This window comes from Corylus avellana, chromosome 4 (assembly GCF_965113065.1).
Source record: "Corylus avellana chromosome 4, dhCorAvel1.hap1.2, whole genome shotgun sequence".
In the NCBI taxonomy this organism is placed as follows: Eukaryota; Viridiplantae; Streptophyta; class Magnoliopsida; order Fagales; family Betulaceae; genus Corylus; species Corylus avellana.
In genome coordinates, this window is record NC_142493.1 from 13,236,731 (window position 1) to 13,256,051 (window position 19,321).

Sequence of the window (19,321 nt, forward strand, 5' to 3'; positions counted from 1 at the left end):
GGTTTTGCTAGCAGGATTAATGTTATCTCATTCCACATTCTTAATCTATTTATAGACTAAGTTGAGATCAATAAATTATGCTGGAAAATTATAATCAATAAGTTCTTTATTGTGAGGCTCAGGTTCTCAGTGATGAACCTACACCAAATAATTTTGCTAAACATTTTCAAACAAACATGTAACAAAATAATTATTAAGGGCCAAACCATTTATTCAAAAGCTCTAAGACTGTTGGATGCTGATTTAATTCAATTCTTAACTCTTAGGATCGTTAAAAATTCACTTGGTTTTTACCGGTGCAAGGTTCTTGAATCAGTCGGTTTTGGTAAAGAAAGCAAGAGTTACATTAGTAGGTACAGAAGTATGACAATTACATGTAATCATTTTCAACTTAGACATAACACAATCATTTTCCTTCGATGTGGAAGGAAATTTAACAATGAAACCATTTATGTTTGTAATCATTTGGACCAACAATTTACAAATTCACATGCCCCCACACATGCTGTTCAACTGCACATGTAGAACCAATTGCATATGTAGAACAGATAAACCACAAGAACCAGTAACTCGAACAACAAATAGGGATTACAAAAGGCCTGAACCTTAGGAAGCCTTCTTCTGTTTGTACTTTCTGGCAAAAAAGATATACACCAACATATTTAAGACGCTGAGACCAGCCAAAAGCCAGAAAAAATAGTCAAGATGGCCCTCATTCAAGTTATCTGGTATCCATCCAACACTCCCACCTTCTGTTGTGATGTAAGTCACAATAGTCAAAATCAAAGAGCTCAAGTAATTTCCCAAAGAATTCGTTAGAAGTGACAATGCACTGCATAAACTACGCATGGCATCTGGTGCTTGTTCATAGAAGAACTCATGCTGTCCAATGAACGTAAATACCTCTGCAGCACCCAACATGAAGTACTGGGGAATTTGCCACAATATGCTAAGTGGTACAGCAACATCTTCATCAACTAAACCAAGCTCTTTTGCAAGCTCCAATCTCTCAATCTCTACGATGGCAGCAGCCGACATGCAAAGGACTGACAGAAAGAGGCCAATTCCCATCCTTTGCAACTCTGAGAAGCCCCTCTCATTGCCTGTAAATTTCCTTGCAATTGGGACAATCACCCTATCATAGATAGGTACCCAAATAACAACACTTATGATGTCGATACTTGAGAGAGAGGCTGCAGGAACGGTGAACGAGCCTATTGTTCTGTCCATCATCTTCCCTTGCTCCACAAATAATGAAGACATTTGCGCATAAACAGCAGAAAAAATAATTCCAGAGGCCCAGATTGGAAACATTCGGACCAAAATCTTCAATTCCTCCACCTGTGTCACAGTGCAAAGCCGCCACGGATTGGATAAGTCTCCACTTTTGATATCAGCATCTGAGACTACAGCAGCTTTATCAAGGCACCTGTAAAAAAAATGATTAAATAAAACCAACATTGTTTAAACTCAAGGACAATGAAGGAGAAGATTACTTCTGCTCCTCACTGTGGTCCAGTTTACGACTTCCTTTAATGGTGGATCTTCTGTCTTGGGTTTCATAGAGGAGACTAGTATCAGCTGGAACCTCTACATTTCGCTTATGAAATGATGCAACCAGGACCTGGCAAATTCTTGTAAGAGGGCTTCCCCCTGGTCTCTGTAATCTATAGAAGGGGGTGCCTAAAAAGAAAATCGCAATTCCAATGCCCATAACCAATGTAGGAATGCCATATCCAAGACCCCACCCAACATCTTCTTGAACCAAAACCACTAAACTAGTTGATATAAAAGCACCAATGTTGTTGAAAAAGTAAAACCAGTTGAAAAAGGATCCCTTCTTTCCCTTTTCCCTAGGATCAGTATCATCAAACTGATCCGCCCCAAAGGGCCAAATGCATGGTTTGATCCCACCAGTCCCTAGTGCAACCAAATAGAGTCCAATGAAGAATACTGCATACTGAGCTGCTGTAGCTGAAGGGCATACCGAATCCACACATTCTGCAGGCTGTAATGCAGGAATTGATGCACAAAGAGTCAACGTACACATCCCCTGTGCAACATATATAAAATAAACCAAGATTTCAAAGTTACATATTAATTGAAAGAGAAAAGAAAAAAAAAAAAAAAAAGTGTAAACAGAAGCAACCATGGAGATTAATTAATTTTTGCTTACAATAAGATAAACTGCGAAGAAAACTATCATTGTCCAATATCTTCCCCAGTAAGCATCAGCTAAGACACCCCCAATGAGGGGTATAAAATAGCAAGTGCCTTGCCAAGTGGTAACATTTCTTGCAGCGGAGACATTTCCTTCATGTAGTTTGCCGGTAAGGTAATTAACAAGATTAGAGGAAACCCCATAGAAGGCCAAACGTTCGCAACCTCCACTACCTGTTACAGCCGTCCTTTAGATATCAAATGATAGAAAATAAAAATAATACAATAATTAGGTACCTAGAATGAAGGGGCACGCTTTCCACTTTCCAGTACTATTCTTCAGAACAGGCCTCCCTTTGATGTCAACTGAGCCATCTCCAGCGACACTCTCAGTCTCCAGAGATAAATCTCTCTTTAATGTAATGTAGAAGGTCAAGTCATGTTATGAAAACCAAAAGGAAAAGAAGATGAATTAACAAAAGAGCCAAAGACATCTTTAGATCTAGGGTGAGTCCAGAGAAGGACACGACACGTTCATCAAGAAGAGTTTATTTAAGCTTCTAATTTCCTCATCATGAATAACGAATGTACATGCATGAGTGTGTAGAACAATGAGACAGCACAATAATGCATATATATTTATTTACATTAGGCCAAATCACATCAGTTAAAATCATCAAATTTCACAAAAGTTGTCATAAATGAGAGCATTTTTTGGGCACGTTCAGGGGAACAGTGAGCGGGAACCATAAGAAAAAAAAAAAAAAGTGGGAAAGGAAAGGTGAAAAGCAAAATATGTCCAAGCTGACTCACCCTCTAACTACCAGTTTTATAATAAGAAATAAACCGACTAGGATTTGACAGGCACGAGATCGATGGGGAGAAAGCAAGCCAGAAAACGAATGGATTTTCCTTTGTGTTCTTGGTGAACAATTGAGAGCATGAGAATGGAGCAATGGAAAAAACAGTCATCACAAACACAGGCTTGCGCTTTAAGAAGAAGGATCATTAATTATAGGGCTAAAGCATAATCATTTTTCAACTAGAGAAACAAAATAGGGGGACAAAGGACATCACCACATGCCGTTGACTTTAAACACAGCTGAGAAAAGAAAAGTAGAATTCTGATACACACAAACAAACAGATAAGAGAGAGAGAGAGAGAGAGATTTGAACCTGTACTACTTCTTGAGCATCACCATCTTCTATCAGTGGTCTCTCTTCGTCCGTAGAAGCCATCTCTCTCTCTCTCTTTGAGAACCCAAAGCCACACAAGATGAACCCAAGACACGAAATCTACGTGACACGCATTTAAGAGCGCAGGGGTTATTGCAGAATGGTTGGTCCAAGCTTAGAAGAATGGTAGCTTAGGCCCTAAATTCTTTTTTGTACCGTAGAGATGAACGAACGTTAAGACCATTTTTGGTCCCCCTCAGCAACTGTGATTTTGAAAGGGCAGTTGACGCGGAGTTTGAGAATCAAGGCAAGTTTTCTAGCTAGCGAGAATCAAGGAACGGTAGGACCCAGATGGAAGAAGGGCACATCCGCCCGCCGGCCGGACATACTCGAATGAAATGCTAAAACCTTCTGCCTATTTATAATCGAGTAACACTACATATCATACTCTCATTTCATTCAATCTTCATCATCTTCTGATCACCTATCATTAAAAAAACCCTTTACACAAAAAAAAATTCAAAAGCTTCTGTACACTGCCACATCACCACAACAAAGTAAAAGTAAGATGGAGATGTAGTATTTAGTATACTCTTTCTAATTACCACCATTAATTTAATTATTCACAATATAAATAAATAGCTTAGAATTAAGCTGATCATTAAATTCTTAGTGGAAATATTTTGAACACAAATAAATACAAGCTGGAACCTGAATCGAAATTCTGAGTGCGGAGAGAGTAAATTAAGTACATTATATACAGACCAATTGTTTGTTAATAATTTGGAGAAATGACGTCTTCTTGGAGAATCCCTAGGAAGCCTTCTTTTGTTTGTACCTTTTGGCACAGACAACATAGAACAAGAGATTTATGAAGCTGAGGCCGGCTAAAAGCCAGAAAAAATAATCAAGATGACCCTCGTTCAGGTTATCTGGGATCCATCCGGTGCTCCCCCCCTGTGTTGTGAGGTAAGTTACTATTGTCAGAATAAAAGAGCTCAGGTAGTTTCCCAATGCAGTTGTCAAAAGCGACAAGGCGCTGCACAAACTCCTCATGGCATCTGGGGATTGGTCATAGAAGAACTCAAGCTGCCCTATAAATGTAAATACCTCTGCAGCTCCCAGCAAGAAATACTGGGGTATTTGCCATAATATACTGATTGGTACAGCTACATCTTCATCCACCAAACCTAGCTCTCTCGCAAGCCGCAGCCGATTTATCTCTACCAAAGCAGCTGCTGACATGCATAGCACAGAAATAAAAAGCCCGATCCCCATCCGCTGCAACTCCGAGAAGCCCCTCTCTTTGCCAGTAAATTTCCTTGCAATTGGGACAATTATCCTATCATATATAGGAACCCAGAAAATAACACTGATCACATCAAAGGATGACAGGGAGGCTGGAGGAATGGTGAAAGAACCAATACTTGTGTCCATCATCATCCCTTGTTCAACAAACAATGTAGACATTTGGGCATAAACAGCAGAAAACACTATTCCAGTGGCCCAGATTGGGAACATGCGGATCAAAATCTTAAATTCTTCCACCTGTGTTACAGTGCAAAGCCTCCATGGATTGGAGAAGTCTCCACTTTTGATATCGGCGTCTGACAGTACAGCAGCTTTATCAAGGCACCTGCAGTGAAAACAGAAGTGTACTGAAAATTTTCTTTTTCTGGACAAAATTTGTTTTGCAGTTGACAAATTCAGGAAAGCATGCAACAATTTTGACGCAAGTACATCAGTGAAATGACCTCATGTTGTCGCTACAAGAGATTAATATTTTCATCTAGAGAAGCATGAATCTAGAAGATGTCAAAATTTTAAGACAGATCAGGGCATAAACTTTCTTCCAATTACATTTATTTGCAAATGAGACTTAACTATACATTCCAAATCATTGCAGATTTTCTTAACCATGCATACGCAATCTTGTCTTTCCTCAGAAACGGTATGGGACATAACCAACAGGACATCAGTCGAGTTCTACAAAGAAAATGCAACAAGAATCTAGGAGAACAAAGAAATAAGAAACAGACAAACAATACACCCAGTGACATCCCCCATATGAAATCCAATAATACCTCCCAAGCAGAAAAAAAACATATAAAAAAAGTCTTTCACTTAATAATATGCATGCAATACATGAAAAAAGGTTTTCCAGTAGTTTACTCTCTGATAAAATGAAATAAAACCTAGAAAAGAAAACTTTGATAAGATTCCTAGCACATAACCACAACAATAAGGGTAAAAAGTAACAGAATATAAAAAAACTAACAAGAAGAACAGCTCTTATGAAGAAGAAACAAAAAATTGTTTTCACATCACATGCTTACTCAACCATGAGAGCGTATTTAGCTTCCATGAAACAAATTTTCTTTCATCATGCTCCCTAATGCACCTAAAATAATCCCACAAGTTTTCGTTGAGCTGAAAAGAGTAACCCATCCAAAGATAAATGACTAGACAAACCCCACCCACCCCTTTACCACTTGAGCAAAGACCCAGGGGCCTTCATTCCTATTCATTATTCTGAATTCAGTGATACCAATATGACAATACTAAAATTCGGTGCAAGTGTTTAAAAAAAGGGGTGTCTCATTTCATGGGTATCCAAAACACGCACGTTTTATGTATACATGTTAGCAAACTAGTTCAGCAATGATAAAAGAATACCAATAAGGGCTTGGAAACAATTTCAGAACTGAAGAAAGTGTTCAAATTTAGGATAAAGTAAAAGAGAGATTACTTTAATTCATCAGTATGCTCCAGTTTCCGACTTCCTTCAATGGCAGAGATTTTGTCTTGTGTTTCATACAAGAGATTACTCTCTGTAGGGACCACCATATTCCTCTTACGGAATGATGCAACCAAAACCTGCCACATTCGTGTAACAGGGCTTCCCCCTGGTTTCTGAAATCTATAGAGGGGAGTGCCTGAAAAGAAACTTGCAATAGCAATGCCCATAAAAATTGCAGGAATGCCAAATCCTAGACCCCACCCAGCATTGTCTTGAATCCAAACCAAGAAACTGCTTGATATAAGAGCACCAATATTGACAGAAAAATAAAACCAGTTGAAGAAGGATCCCTTCTTTACCCTTTCCCTTGAATCAGTATCATCGAACTGATCTGCACCAAATGACGAAACACAGGGTTTGATCCCACCAGTTCCCAAAGCAATCAGATAGAGCCCAAGAAAGAAGACTCCATACTGAACTGGAGTAGCTGACCGGCATTCAGAACCCACACATTCAGCAGGCTTAAAGGCAGGAACAGATGCTGAAAGTGTCAATATACACATTCCCTGTGCAAAAATTGATGACTTTATGTGTTACAACATTTCAAGTACATAAAAAAATTATAAGTGGATAAACAATGAGAGCACATCTAGAGAAGGAAAAACAATTGTACGCTGGATGGCATCCTTCATTAAAACCTCATTACTAAGCATTCCATGCATCAAAAAGGAGAATGGTGGATGCCTTCTGGTGGCATCATAGTATCAAGGTTCAAAAGTTAATCACATTGTAATGGAGTAATGCCTTTCTGATTAGAGGTATGCTCTTGAGTGAAAAGAAGCACCATGTAGGGAAGAAAGTCAGCTCAGAATGCACCAAACTGGTAATTTAAATTTTTTCAGATAATCAGTGCTCAAATTCTTCTCTTTCATGTCCTTCACTTTGCTTCAATTACTACAATTAATTACATAAGACATTTTTCATCATACCGCGTTTAGTAACATACTTCATAATGCCTACTTATTCTGATTCAACCCTAACACTCATTGATCCTTTATTCAAGTAAGATAGTGCCAGGACTATACTTACAAATTCATCAAAACTCAGGACATATGCGCTAGAATAAGTTCACAATTGTATTTAAAGTTACTGCTTGATCGCTCCTTGAGTAAAGCATTACCTATGACATAGGACACGATTTACACAGCAGAATGCAAAGGTGATATATCAGTAACTCCTCAATTCTTATTTTACCCAAACTATATTATTTTTTTCTAATCTCTATGAATTGGAGTGTTATAACATTCTCAAACAACCAAACTATGCTCTTCAAAACTAGAAAATGAGAACTGCACTTCCAATACTGATGAGAATTAAGCAAGTATTATATCTTCTTTTTTCTATTTTCTTTTTTCTTTTGTTTTTTTTAATGGAGTATTATATCTTGATTACTTATCAAAATAATAATAATAATAATAACTAAGCAAGTATGCAAGACCTGAGAACATCATGTATAATGAATGATGAAAAGACCGGATGAAAAAGAAATGAAAACCAAAGGCTTGCACTGGTTTGAGGAACATGAATATGTGAGGTCATGTGGCCCAGCAATGAAATACTTAAAAGAGTGAAACAAAGGTTAAATATACTAACAATGAAGTAAATTGTGGAGAAAGAAGCAATTGTCCAATATCTTCCCCAGTATGAATCTGCTACGACAGCTCCAATGAGGGGTGTAAGATAACAAGTCCCTTGCCAAGTGGTAACGTTTCTTGCAGCAGAGGCATTTCCTTCATGTAGTTTGGTGGTAAGATAAGTAACAAGATTAGTAGCAATCCCATAGTAGGCAAGACGTTCACAACCTTCAGTACCTGTATCAAATGTAAAATACAAATGTCAGAAACAAAATGAATTAGATTAAACATGACCACTAGAATAATGTTAATGACAATAAGTCACCTAGAATGAAGGGGCAGGCTCTCCAATTTCCAGTATTCTGCTTCAGAACAGGCTTTCCATGAAAGTCAACTGAGCCATCCCCTGTGTATTGGCTGCTGCTTTCATTCTGAAGATAGAATTAAAAAGGTCAGTCACAGAATAATAGAAGCTCTGAATCCTTTACACAAGACAAATAAAAATTCTTTGTGAAAGAAAGCCTCAATAAGACAAGGGCATATTTTAATGAAAATGAAGGATTGAGAATTATCAGATCATTCAATCAAGGGTAACCTCCTAGAACTTATCAATTTGGTACTCACGATTTGGTCAAAGGGCATCCCTTTCTTCTATTTTCAAGAAAGATTAGTTTTGGTCAGTTTACTAGTAAGTTCAATTCAAATAGTAATTAATCTTGGAGGCTCCTAGAGTCACACATTAGGATGCTATCATTCCTATTGTTCATTATCTGAAGCAAGTTCTCAGTCTCGGTATATTGTATAGGCAAAATGGACACTTTAGGGTGGAAGGTTTAAATGATGCAGATTGCACAGTTTCACCTTCAAAAATATGATAATATCTTACATTTCACTAACTTCTCTAATTTTGTGCATTTTTGTTCTTCTTTTAATCATTAATGGAAGTTATCTCTTGTATACATCATGTGTACTAGGGTTGTACTCCTTTGCGCTTTTTAATGACATGAATTATTTGGAAGAAAAAAAAAAATTGATCACGTGGAAGAGTAAGAAACAATCAGTGGTAAAGCGATCTAAAGCAGAAGCCAAGTATAGAGCAATGGCTCATACTGCAAGTGAGCTAATATGGTTACAACATTTTCTTCAAAAATTTAGTTTTTCGGCTCCTACCCATTATTTTGTGATAATTAGGTTGCACTAAATATTACTCCTGATTCGATATTTCATGAAATGACTAAATATATGGAGGTTGATTGTCATTTCATTTAAAATAAGATTCTGAACAGTGAAGTCTGGAAACCAACTTGCTAATATGTATACAAAATCCTTAATCAAACATTCTGAAGGGGCCCCTTAACTATTAAGGGATTAATAGAACGAATCACACCTTCACCACTAAACTATACCCCACTGCCATGTGATTACGCCGGTCGTGACCAAGCAACCACCGGTTTTGCGTGGTGGGCCGGGAATGCCCGGCTTATCAATATATCCGGTAAATTATTAGGAGCTCGTGTAGCCCATGCCAGATTAATCGTATTTTGGGCCAGAGCAATGAATTGTTTGATCGTTCAATGGATCAAGCAAGGTGTTGATCATTCAATGTATTCGATTAGTTTATTTGTTTCAAGTTGGACTTATATGATATATATGCTCCAACTTGAGGGAAAGCATTAGAAAGAGTATTGTTGTAATAAAGGGAAAAAGGGTATTTATGTCATCTATTTTGGCCGATTGGGTGATTTTCCATGTGAGAGATTTTCCATGGAGCTTCTTAGGGTGATTTTCGGTGAAACAATATATCTGATTTTCGGTGATACAAACTCTTCCCTTGTTGAGCGATTGCTGTTTATGGCCAATTGGGTGATTTTCAATGATACAATATATTCTTTCATATATAACCTCATCTCTAGGTCTCTCTCTCTCTCTCTCTCCCCTCCAAAGTTTATAGCTTTTGTTTGGTGATAATGGAGGATGAGAGAATTGAAGTGGGCCTTTGGTTGGTGATAATGGAAGATGATCACGATGATCATGATGAGGCCTATGAAGCTGATTGCCGAGACGAAGCAAGTGTCTGATAGATATCTGTTGTAATTGGGGTATTGAGAATAGGGTTTCAGTGTAGCTTTGTGCTTGTTCTCTGTTTCTGCAGTATTCTATTATGCTTTCTTTTGGTTTGTAAAAGTAGATTGGGGTATTGATAGGTGGGGGAGATACTTATATAGTTGTTTGTGTTACTTTGGAAGAACCAAAGTGTGTTTGTATTTGAGACTGTTGAGTTATGTTGCTGGTAGATGGTGTTCATTTGGTGTGGTTTTAGGTGGAGATGGGTTTGTAACTACAATGAATAAAAAAATTTAAAAACGATTATTTTATTATAGATAAATGTGATAGGGATAAGATTTAGAGTGAAATAGGTTGAGTTGGAATTCATTAGGATTAGATTATTTAAATTAGGATTAGTTTATTTGAAATTAAGGTTGTATTATTTGAAATTAGTTTTAGGATTAATGAGTTCTTATCTATTTAGGTGCCATCTTATTGTATTTCTATTTAAAAACTATTTGGTTGTTAATGAGAAATCAGAGAAAATATTAGTGAATTTGTGATATTCACCTGCCCTAAGTGGAGATTTGTCGTCTCTCCTACCTGAAATGAACTATCTTTATTTCCCTCAAATCTCATCCCCAGTCTCAACCCATCCTCGGGTACCCATCAAAACGGTTGGACACAGGCTTTAAAAACTTGTTAGCTAAACTAGAAAAAATAGGTTGTGATTAGCCATTTTGCATAAACATATACATAAGCCAATAAGTCATTGGGAATGCTCTAATCGTGTTCAAGAACTTGGGAGGTTTGGGCTTCCCCAAAAAGTCAGTTTAATAGACTCTTCAAGACGCTTTCGTTCAATTTACAATCACTACCATTTTCATTTCTTCAACCTTTTTTCTGTGAAACATTTGTTCAAATACCCAGCGTGCAACATTAGGCTGCAGCAAGAACGACTGGGTCAACCAGACCTATTCCAAAGACATCGAACCGGATCACTTGAGAGGTCCAAAATTCACTTTGGAAAAAAAGCGATCTCCAAAACATATTTATCCTTCTATAATGTGAGGAGTACCATAACTCCTCCTTGTTCATACAAAAGACCCAGAATTGCAAGTGAATAGTCAACAAAAGATACATATTCAGCATCCAAGATACACAATCTGTCAGATATGGAAAGAGCTATCAGAGACACAGAGATAGAAACAAAACCTCTAAAAGACCATCTTCCAAGAGCGATCTTCCGTCCTCCTGCGAACCCATCTCTCTCTCCAAAAGATAAAGGGAAGAACCTCAAGGAACGAAAATACTTACAAATACGGCATGGGCCGATGAAACTCTTTTGTCTGTGTAGGGTGACGTAAAAAGGACGCGACTCGCGAGGATTTCTTGAAAAGCTTACCCGGTCAAGCAGAATGGAAGGTTGCGCCAATAGTTGGAATTTGTGCTCGTATTTTTTCGGAAATTGACTTATATCTCCAGCAATATTAGCTACTGAAACAAGGAGTGAAAAACGGTTAGAGCTAGTGATTAGTGGCTAAAATCACTAATTGCAACCGTTTTGGTGGTTACTAAATTTTACTAACTGTTTACGCTAACCTCTAACAGTTAGCGCGGTTAACCGCATCCGAATAATCTCTTTTTTTGGGCCTTTTATTGGACTTTTTTTTGGCTAATTTTGAACCGGTTTTGTGCTCACTGTAAATGTTTTTTGCTCACTTTAAACAATTTATTTTTTTCTTTTCATGGTCATTTTAGCATTAAAAATTGCTATATACCAACATCTTTGTTGGTCACTGTTAGAAGAGTTTTCAACACGGGGAACCGGGACATTTCGATGCCAAAGTCAAAAAGTTTTTAAGAGAAATATTGTGCTTCGGTGCACAATAATTTAATACGCTCAATAATATGTGTGAGGATATTTCAGGATCTTTTAGAACCTTGTGTAGGGGCCTATTTATAGGCTTGGACTGTAGAAGTAACCTTAAACTAGCTCTTCTTATTTGAGTTGTACTCGGAGTCCATAGTTGAGATAGAACTCAACAGCTATCATGTAAAGATAAACTTTCAACAAATATCATGTAAAGATAATCTTGAGTAGTCATCTTGTAGAGATAAATAGGACGTTTTTATTCCAATATTATCCTGATTGGAATATAAGACTATTAATTAATTAAATAGCCTTTGCTATTTAATTAATATCTTCATGAACCTATCCTTGGCCATTGGGCCCAGAATTTGGTGGGCTTGTAGTGTGAATTTATTCCCAACAGTCACCTTCTACGAATCTACATAACATATAATACAAATAAAATTACAACAATTCTTGTAAATCATCACTTCACTTATAAGCTTATACATAACATGCAAATAAATATATATAATAAAACTATATATATATATATATATAAAGCGGTTAGCGGTTATTAAGTTTTTGAAAATCCAATAACCACTAATCGCTAACTGTCTAGAGGTTAGCGGTTAGTGCGGTTAGCGGTTAGCGGTTCTAGATTTTCACCCCTAACTTAAATTACAGAAAACACACATTTGTTTATGGGAAAGATATAAAGAAGCCCACAAAACTACCAATTGTTTGCAATATAGCCCAATAATGCTCAAAATGTACTAAAGTAGCTCCCAAACTACCAAAATGTATCACCAAGGCGACTTCTTTTTTTTTTTTTTTTTTTTTTTTTTTTTATAATATCCCTATTCTTTTAACAAATAAAATAATAAAATAATTGTAAAAAAAAATAAAAAAATAAAAAACCAAAAAATTAGTGAAAAATACACCCCCCCAAAAAAAAAAAACCAATGGGGAATAAATAGAAAAAAAAAAAAAAAAAAAAAGAAGAAGTTTTTTGGAATAAATAAATAATTAATCACTATAGTTGGCCTAAATTACAAATTGCCAACTATAGTTGGTCTAAATTATTTATTTATTCAATTTTTTTTTTTTTTTTTTTTGTGTATTTATTCACCCATTGGTTTTTTTGTATTTTTTTTAAAATTTTTTTTTTTTTACAAATATTTTATTTGTTAAAAGAATATGGGCATTATAGGAATATAAAAAATAAGTGGCATTTTTTATACATTTTGGTAGTTTGGGGGGCTACTATAGTACATTTTGAACATCGGGAGGCTATATTGCAAACAACTGGTAGTTTATGAGGCTTTTTTATATTTTTCCATTTTTCTATTTTTATCTATTATCTAAAACTTTTTTTTCTATTTTTTTTTAGAGAAATGTTAGAATATAATAAAAACTCCATATTTTTGATAGAGGAAAAAAAACAAAATAAAAAGAAGATGATGTGGCATCTTGCCACACTTTTATGGGCAAAATATGGAGTTTTTATTAAATTCTAGCATATCTCTTTTTAAAAATTTTTTTAATTTCTTTTTTTTTTTTGTTGAGGGATAGAGAGAGAGAAAATTGAGAAGGAAAAGAACAAATTATATATATATATATATATATATATATATATATATATATATATATTCGTGTGCAACTTGAAAGTTAAGTAGTTAACTATGGCAAAAAAAATTTCTTTTAAACATTTGAGTAAAATGGATAATTGGGTGGGATTGGTTATAAACCATTTTATTATAATTGTAGTCTATTTTTTATTGGTAGGTTAGTTTGGTAATTAGGCAGAAAAAATGGAAGGTTGGACACAAAAGGAGGAGAGAAAGTGGGCGGAAGAAAATGGAAGGATAAAAAACAATTAAAAAAATATTAAAAAAATAATATTTAAAGAAAGTAAAGAGTGAAATAGATAATCTGTTTGTTAGAGTTTGTATTGAAAACTTAATAGCTAAAATAAATAAAATAAAATAAAAAAATTGTGTATTTTGAGTTGCTAAAATAACTATATTTTGAAGATGTTGTTTGTATTTATATGATGGGTTAGAGATACTCAATTAAAACTTATTTAACCACCAAGGGTAGGGTTCAATGGCCCAAGAAAGTTTTCAAGTGGTTAGGGCATGTACTAGGGTGATGGTTCGAATTTCCATAATGGAGAATCCCCACATATGCTTGATTAATATTAGCCACCTTAAAATTTTCAATGATGTCGTGGTGGAGTGAGACTTGGGTCAGGTTATAGCTTAGTCGAACTTGAGGGAGCGCCAGCGGTTCCCACCATGTAGGCCCCTCTTGTGCAACTCCCAGCGGGTAGGTGCTACTATGGTCACACCTATGTATGATAGCCACAATTGATTTCTCCGGCCTACCTTTTTATCAGAAAAAAAATTAAAATTAAAACTTATTTAAATTATTTTTTCCATTAATGAATAAAAATCAATTTTTATTGTGATTCCACAAATAAGTCATTATTTAGAATAAATTACCAAACGCATTTAATGTGTCTAATTGAATTGTATGTGGTATGTGGGCCACACTTTAATAATTAAGATACTTCTAACACTCTCCCACATAGCTCTTAGGTGACATGCCCCGTTTTGGGGAATAAGGGGAATGTCAACTTAGGCATTTCAATGCTAAAGAGAAAATTAGCATTCATACATACATTTTTAGGAGACAATCAACGCGTAGCATAAATACAAAGTTTCTTATAGGGCTCAAAAAACATTGTACAATGTTATGTCAAAAGTAAATTTGGGTCCATAAGGACAAAATAATGAGCTACTTTGTAGTACTATAGCCTCCTATACAATCTTGTTGCTCTAAAATTTGAGTAATTTGATGCCAATAAATGTTGTAAAAAGCTAAAGGCAACATCCATTGCAGTGATGAAGATAAGGTCAATAGACATGACAATGATTTTCCTCACTACAATTAATTTTTTTAATAGTAAAAAGTGTAGGTCATTGTTTTGTTCATGGCAAGACAAACTCAATTAAGGAGGGAGGCATATTACTCAGACCCATATTAGAAAAATAAAGTTATATTGTTACTATTCTAAAAAAGAAAAGACAGGGTACTAACTCTTTTATTAATAGAGACTTACTAAACTGATGTGTAACTTATTTATTGGAGAAAAACAAAGCAATTAATTGAGATAAACGTAACGAGTACCAATGAATGAGCTATACATCAATTTAATAAGCTTCTATTAGTAAAAGAGTTAGTACCCATAGTATTTCTCATTCTAAAAACCTAACACCAATGACACCAAAAAAAACTTGTAGGACTACTACACCTCTTTATCATTACAAGCCACACCTTATGCACAAATATGAGAAGAAACTATTAAATTGCTGCCTTATTACTTGCATGCTACTTAAAAAAAAAAAAAAAAAAAAAAAAAAAAAATAGATCTTTCTATTAATTATGCCATATAAGATTGTCAAGAATTGAAATCTAGTGAAAGGTTCTTCAACTTGCTGAATTTTATTAGTTTGGTACGAAATGACAAATCAAGTTGTATGATTCATGCCCACACGTAATTCAAAACACAATTGACACAATGTAAGAGTATGCAATAACAAAGCAACTAGCAACATGCAAAGGCCTAAACCCATTCCAGCAACTTCATTCTAAAACAGAAAACAAGAGCTTATCTCCTAAAAATGGAAAAGAGATTCACAATACAAAGGAAATTTTGGTTTTTCTTCTTCAAGTCAACCAACCAAAACTCATTATCACACAACTAACATAGTAAAATAAAATAGAAAAACAGAAGAGACAGAAAATAAACACAATAGATTTTGCGTGGTTCACTCTGTGACTTATATATTTCCACAGCATAAAACCCAAAAATCTTTATTTTTCTTTTATTGATTTGACGATGTTACAATGCGAAAGACTCTTATTTATATAAGAATTGAGGTAATAAATATGGTAATTAAAGCAATCACCAAATCCGATTACAATCAAATCTCTGAAATCAATACAATCAAATCTCATAATACAGGATAATCATATATATACTTTAACATCTCTCTTCAAACTCAATGTGAAAGATTAGGTTGAAAAGAAGGTTATTTATTTTTTTTTTTTTGGTATTGGAGATGATAACGGTTGGCAGCGGAGGCCAGAAACTCGTTGGAGTTGGTGGCATCTAGCGTTGGTAACTAGAGTTGGGCATTTAACAACAATAGATCGAGAATCTTCAAAACAAGGCCAACAATTAGCCAAAATGAGAGCCAACAAATAGCTAAAATGAGGCCAACTACGAGTTTGGATCTTCAAACCATACCACAAAGCTAAAAATTGGGCCTACAAAGGGCCAAAAATATGGGTCAACTATGGGCCTATATAGGCTTGGGTCTTCAAAGGCCACTAGGAGTAGGCAGATTAACTGATTACCAATTTACCGACCGTCTACCGACTGCGACCGAACCAACATTAACCATCAATCGACAGAAGTTGGTCAATAATCGGTTAAGATTTTTATACTGATTTTTGGTTCGGTTCCGTAATCGGTAAAACATTTTTTTTATCGGTTTCCAAACCAAACCGATAAGGAACCAATAGTGGGGGTATAAAACGATGTCGTTTCATTTTTAATTTTTAATTTTCCTAATATACAATTTATTGAAATCAAAACTATGCAGTTTTGGGATGCTATATATACATCTCTTTCTTTCTTTCCCCTAACCTGAAATCAAATCCTTTACCGCCCCCCTCTGCCCTCTCGACTTTCGCACGCCCCTCTCGTCACTCTCAGCTCGGTCGTCTCTCTTTGGCTCTGTCGTCGTCGTGTTCCTCTTCTGTCTTGAGTTTGTGACGGCATGGTTTGACTCCAATTGTCGATGGTGCAGCATCGAAGCCTCGTGTTTGTGGGTTGCACGGTTTTGCAACGTCAGAGCATCGTGGGTTGTGTAGTGGTGGTTTGATGGTAACCGATTATCCAAACCATTATTAACTGATTACCGTTTTAACTGAAAATTTTGGAATAATTTATTATCGAAATGTTATGGGTTAATTAACCGAATTAACCAATAATTTCAATTAATTATCGAAAATAGGGTTATCGGTACCGTTATAATTGATACACACTCTTAAATACAACAAATGCTAAATGAGTGGGTCAAAAAAGGACCAAAAGATAGGTATGGGTCAACAATAATATCAATAATAAGCTGAATAATTGTGCCAACAAAAAGTCAAAGTACGCACAGCACAACTTTGGCATTTTTGTGTTTTGGGGTAATTACATTTTCCCCCATCAACTATAACGCATTATCAATTTCCCCCGTGAATTACCAACCTTACTGCCCGACCCTACCACACTACCATTTCCTTCCAAAAAACCTCATTCCGTCAGTCAACCACGTTAAAAAACTTGAAATGACTCAAATACCCTAACTTTATATACAAAAATTACATATAATACCCTTAAAATTAAACAAATATATATATATATTAATGTATGAGTACTAGTTTCAAACAATATAAATATATTAAAATTAAGAAACACTTATAATTTAATTTATAAAAAAAAATAAAAAACAGATAAAAAAGACTTAAATTAAAAAAATATATATAAATGAAAAATTAGTCAATGTGGTTGTCCTAAATTAAAAATCCATCTGTGTAATATAAAATAATAATAATAATAAGGGATAATTAACCTTTCCCCTGATGACCTACCACTCAATGACCATATTACCCCATTAACTACCAACTTTACATTACGACCCCATCAAACTACCCTTTCATTACTAAAACCCCCCCTTGTCAGTCAATGTCATTAACTCAGACAGTCAAAGCATCACGTGCGCGTCACATACATTCTTTTGGATTTCTCTCCCTATTTTGCCCTTGCTTTTTACTATCAAAAGATTATTACACCCCTTCAACAATAAAATTATGTGTGTGCCCTTATCTGAATTTTGAAGTTTCATTAATGACCTTATCGTACGTATTAAAATACTGAAATACCCTGACAAAATGAAATAAAGTCATTCGAGTCCCTCAATAAAACAAATTGTTTCATGATTTCAAGTGCATTAACCTAAACATCTTCTAAAAGTTAAAACCCAACCCTAGAACGGCGCTGCACCATTCATCTTCTAGAACTGAAATCAAACCCTAGAATGGTGTTGCAGTGTACAAGAATTCTAACAGACAGTGAGACCAAACCCTAGAACGACGCTGCACTTTTATAAGTATCGCTTACTTTGAACTTATTATTTTCATGAAAAAAAAAAAAGATTTTGTTTCTTGTCAGAGTGAAAGCAACACCATGTCGGATTAGCCACCTTTTGATACGCCTTTTGTGCGATAAAGTACTATGTTGATATATTTGTGATTTTTTATTTGTTTATTCAATTAATTTTGATCTGAAGTGGTCCCGTGATAGCCACCATTTGTCTTCATTTTCAAGCTTATTGGTGGTCCACATGTTTGGGCTTTTACTTATTTATTGTATTTTGATTCTTTATCTATTTCTTTGTTTATAGTGGTCCTGAATGAGAGTGCACTTTTTTGTTATTTTGTCTGTATGATAAGTACATGATAATGCGTTTTTTTTTTTTTTTGGTCTTACGATAAGTCCATGATAGTGCTTTTTTTTTTACCTGTACCAACTTTGTCCCTGATTGTGGATTGTTTTGGTTTGTTTGTTTGTTTTTTTTTTTTTTTTGGTGTGTCCATGTGAATATTTATATCATACTGTTTCATTCCATTAATTAATTTTAATTTTTTTTTTTCATAATGATTGTAAATTTGTCCAGTAGGGCCCAACAACATATTTACACAATGAGAAGTGCCAATGTCATTTTTAGGGTTCAATATGGGGGTAGGTTTGATAGGAAGTATAAGTGCACCTATGTTGGCAGAAAAACAGGGTTATTTGATGAGCCCTGTGATCTAGGCCGTCTATCATTTATTGAATTAGCAAACATAGCTAACAAATTTGGATACCAACAAGGTGATATGATTTACTATCTTCAACCTGATAAATCTTTGGATGATGGGTTGGTGCTTATAATATCTAATGTGTTGTCAAAAGGATTGAATACTTGCAACAATGTGAACTTGCAATTCCCATTGTCGTTTTGTACATTGTGTCATATCATACTGATGACGAACAAGAAGGTGCAAATAAGACACTTAGTGTGGATGAACATAGGGATGATGAGGCCAGAAGCATGAGAATTATAAATGACTCATTTTGGAAGTCATTGATGGGTGATGATGATGATGCAGGGGATGATGGTGGTAAACAAGGGGCTGGTACATCCACCCATGGTGATGAAATGGATGGTGATGAAGGGGATATGATGAAGAGGTTGGTGATGTGGAGGTTGATGATGAGGATGACGAGGAAAGTGAATTTGATGCTCAGGCCACAACTCATGTGGGTGGCTCAAAACACATGCACCCTGCACTGGTGACCAAATGTTAGATGGTGAGGAAGAGGATACATCATCCTCTAGGTTGAGGAGAAGTGATATCTTGGTAAGTCCCCCTAATAGTGATGATGATAATGAGGTGGTGAGTAAGCCTAGGTGTGTGCCAATTTTTTTATGAATTTCATGATGTTGACATGGATGAGTGCAAATTGCATATTGGTATGTCATTTACTTCGGTGAAGCAGTTCAGAGAAGTTGTGAGAACATACAACCTCTTGAAAGGGAAAGATGT

The 19,321-nt window shown here is 35.4% G+C and overlaps 2 protein-coding genes across 2 annotated transcripts; both read right to left on the reverse strand.

Moving 5' to 3' along the window:
- Positions 1–362: 362 nt before the first annotated feature.
- On the reverse strand, positions 363–3,721 carry LOC132177595 (protein NRT1/ PTR FAMILY 8.3). Its single transcript, XM_059589976.2, has 5 exons — positions 3,337–3,721; positions 2,458–2,572; positions 2,177–2,394; positions 1,497–2,053; positions 363–1,429 (listed from the first exon to the last, which is right to left on the reverse strand). The coding sequence occupies exons 1-5, from the start codon at positions 3,397–3,399 to the stop codon at positions 607–609; spliced, it is 1,776 nt and encodes a 591-aa protein (XP_059445959.2). The 5' UTR covers positions 3,400–3,721; the 3' UTR covers positions 363–606.
- A 246-nt stretch (positions 3,722–3,967) lies between these two features.
- On the reverse strand, positions 3,968–11,200 carry LOC132178611 (protein NRT1/ PTR FAMILY 8.3). The gene is made up of 5 exons (XM_059591073.2): positions 10,972–11,200; positions 8,036–8,141; positions 7,730–7,947; positions 6,086–6,642; positions 3,968–4,972 (listed from the first exon to the last, which is right to left on the reverse strand). The coding sequence occupies exons 1-5, from the start codon at positions 11,020–11,022 to the stop codon at positions 4,150–4,152; spliced, it is 1,755 nt and encodes a 584-aa protein (XP_059447056.2). The 5' UTR covers positions 11,023–11,200; the 3' UTR covers positions 3,968–4,149.
- Positions 11,201–19,321: the final 8,121 nt, after the last annotated feature.

Coding starts and splice junctions, on each gene's coding strand:
- LOC132177595 (XM_059589976.2), bottom strand. CDS start 3,399: ATGGCTTCTACGGACGAAGAGAGACCACTGATAGAAGATGGTGATGCT. Junction 2,573..3,336: donor ATGCTCAAGAAGTAGTACAG/GTTCAAATCTCT, acceptor ATTACATTAAAG/AGAGATTTATCTCTGGAGAC. Junction 2,054..2,176: donor TCTTCGCAGTTTATCTTATT/GTAAGCAAAAAT, acceptor TATGTTGCACAG/GGGATGTGTACGTTGACTCT.
- LOC132178611 (XM_059591073.2), bottom strand. CDS start 11,022: ATGGGTTCGCAGGAGGACGGAAGATCGCTCTTGGAAGATGGTCTTTTA. Junction 8,142..10,971: donor TGGAAGATGGTCTTTTAGAG/GTTTTGTTTCTA, acceptor TTCTATCTTCAG/AATGAAAGCAGCAGCCAATA. Junction 4,973..6,085: donor GAGCATACTGATGAATTAAA/GTAATCTCTCTT, acceptor TTTTCACTGCAG/GTGCCTTGATAAAGCTGCTG.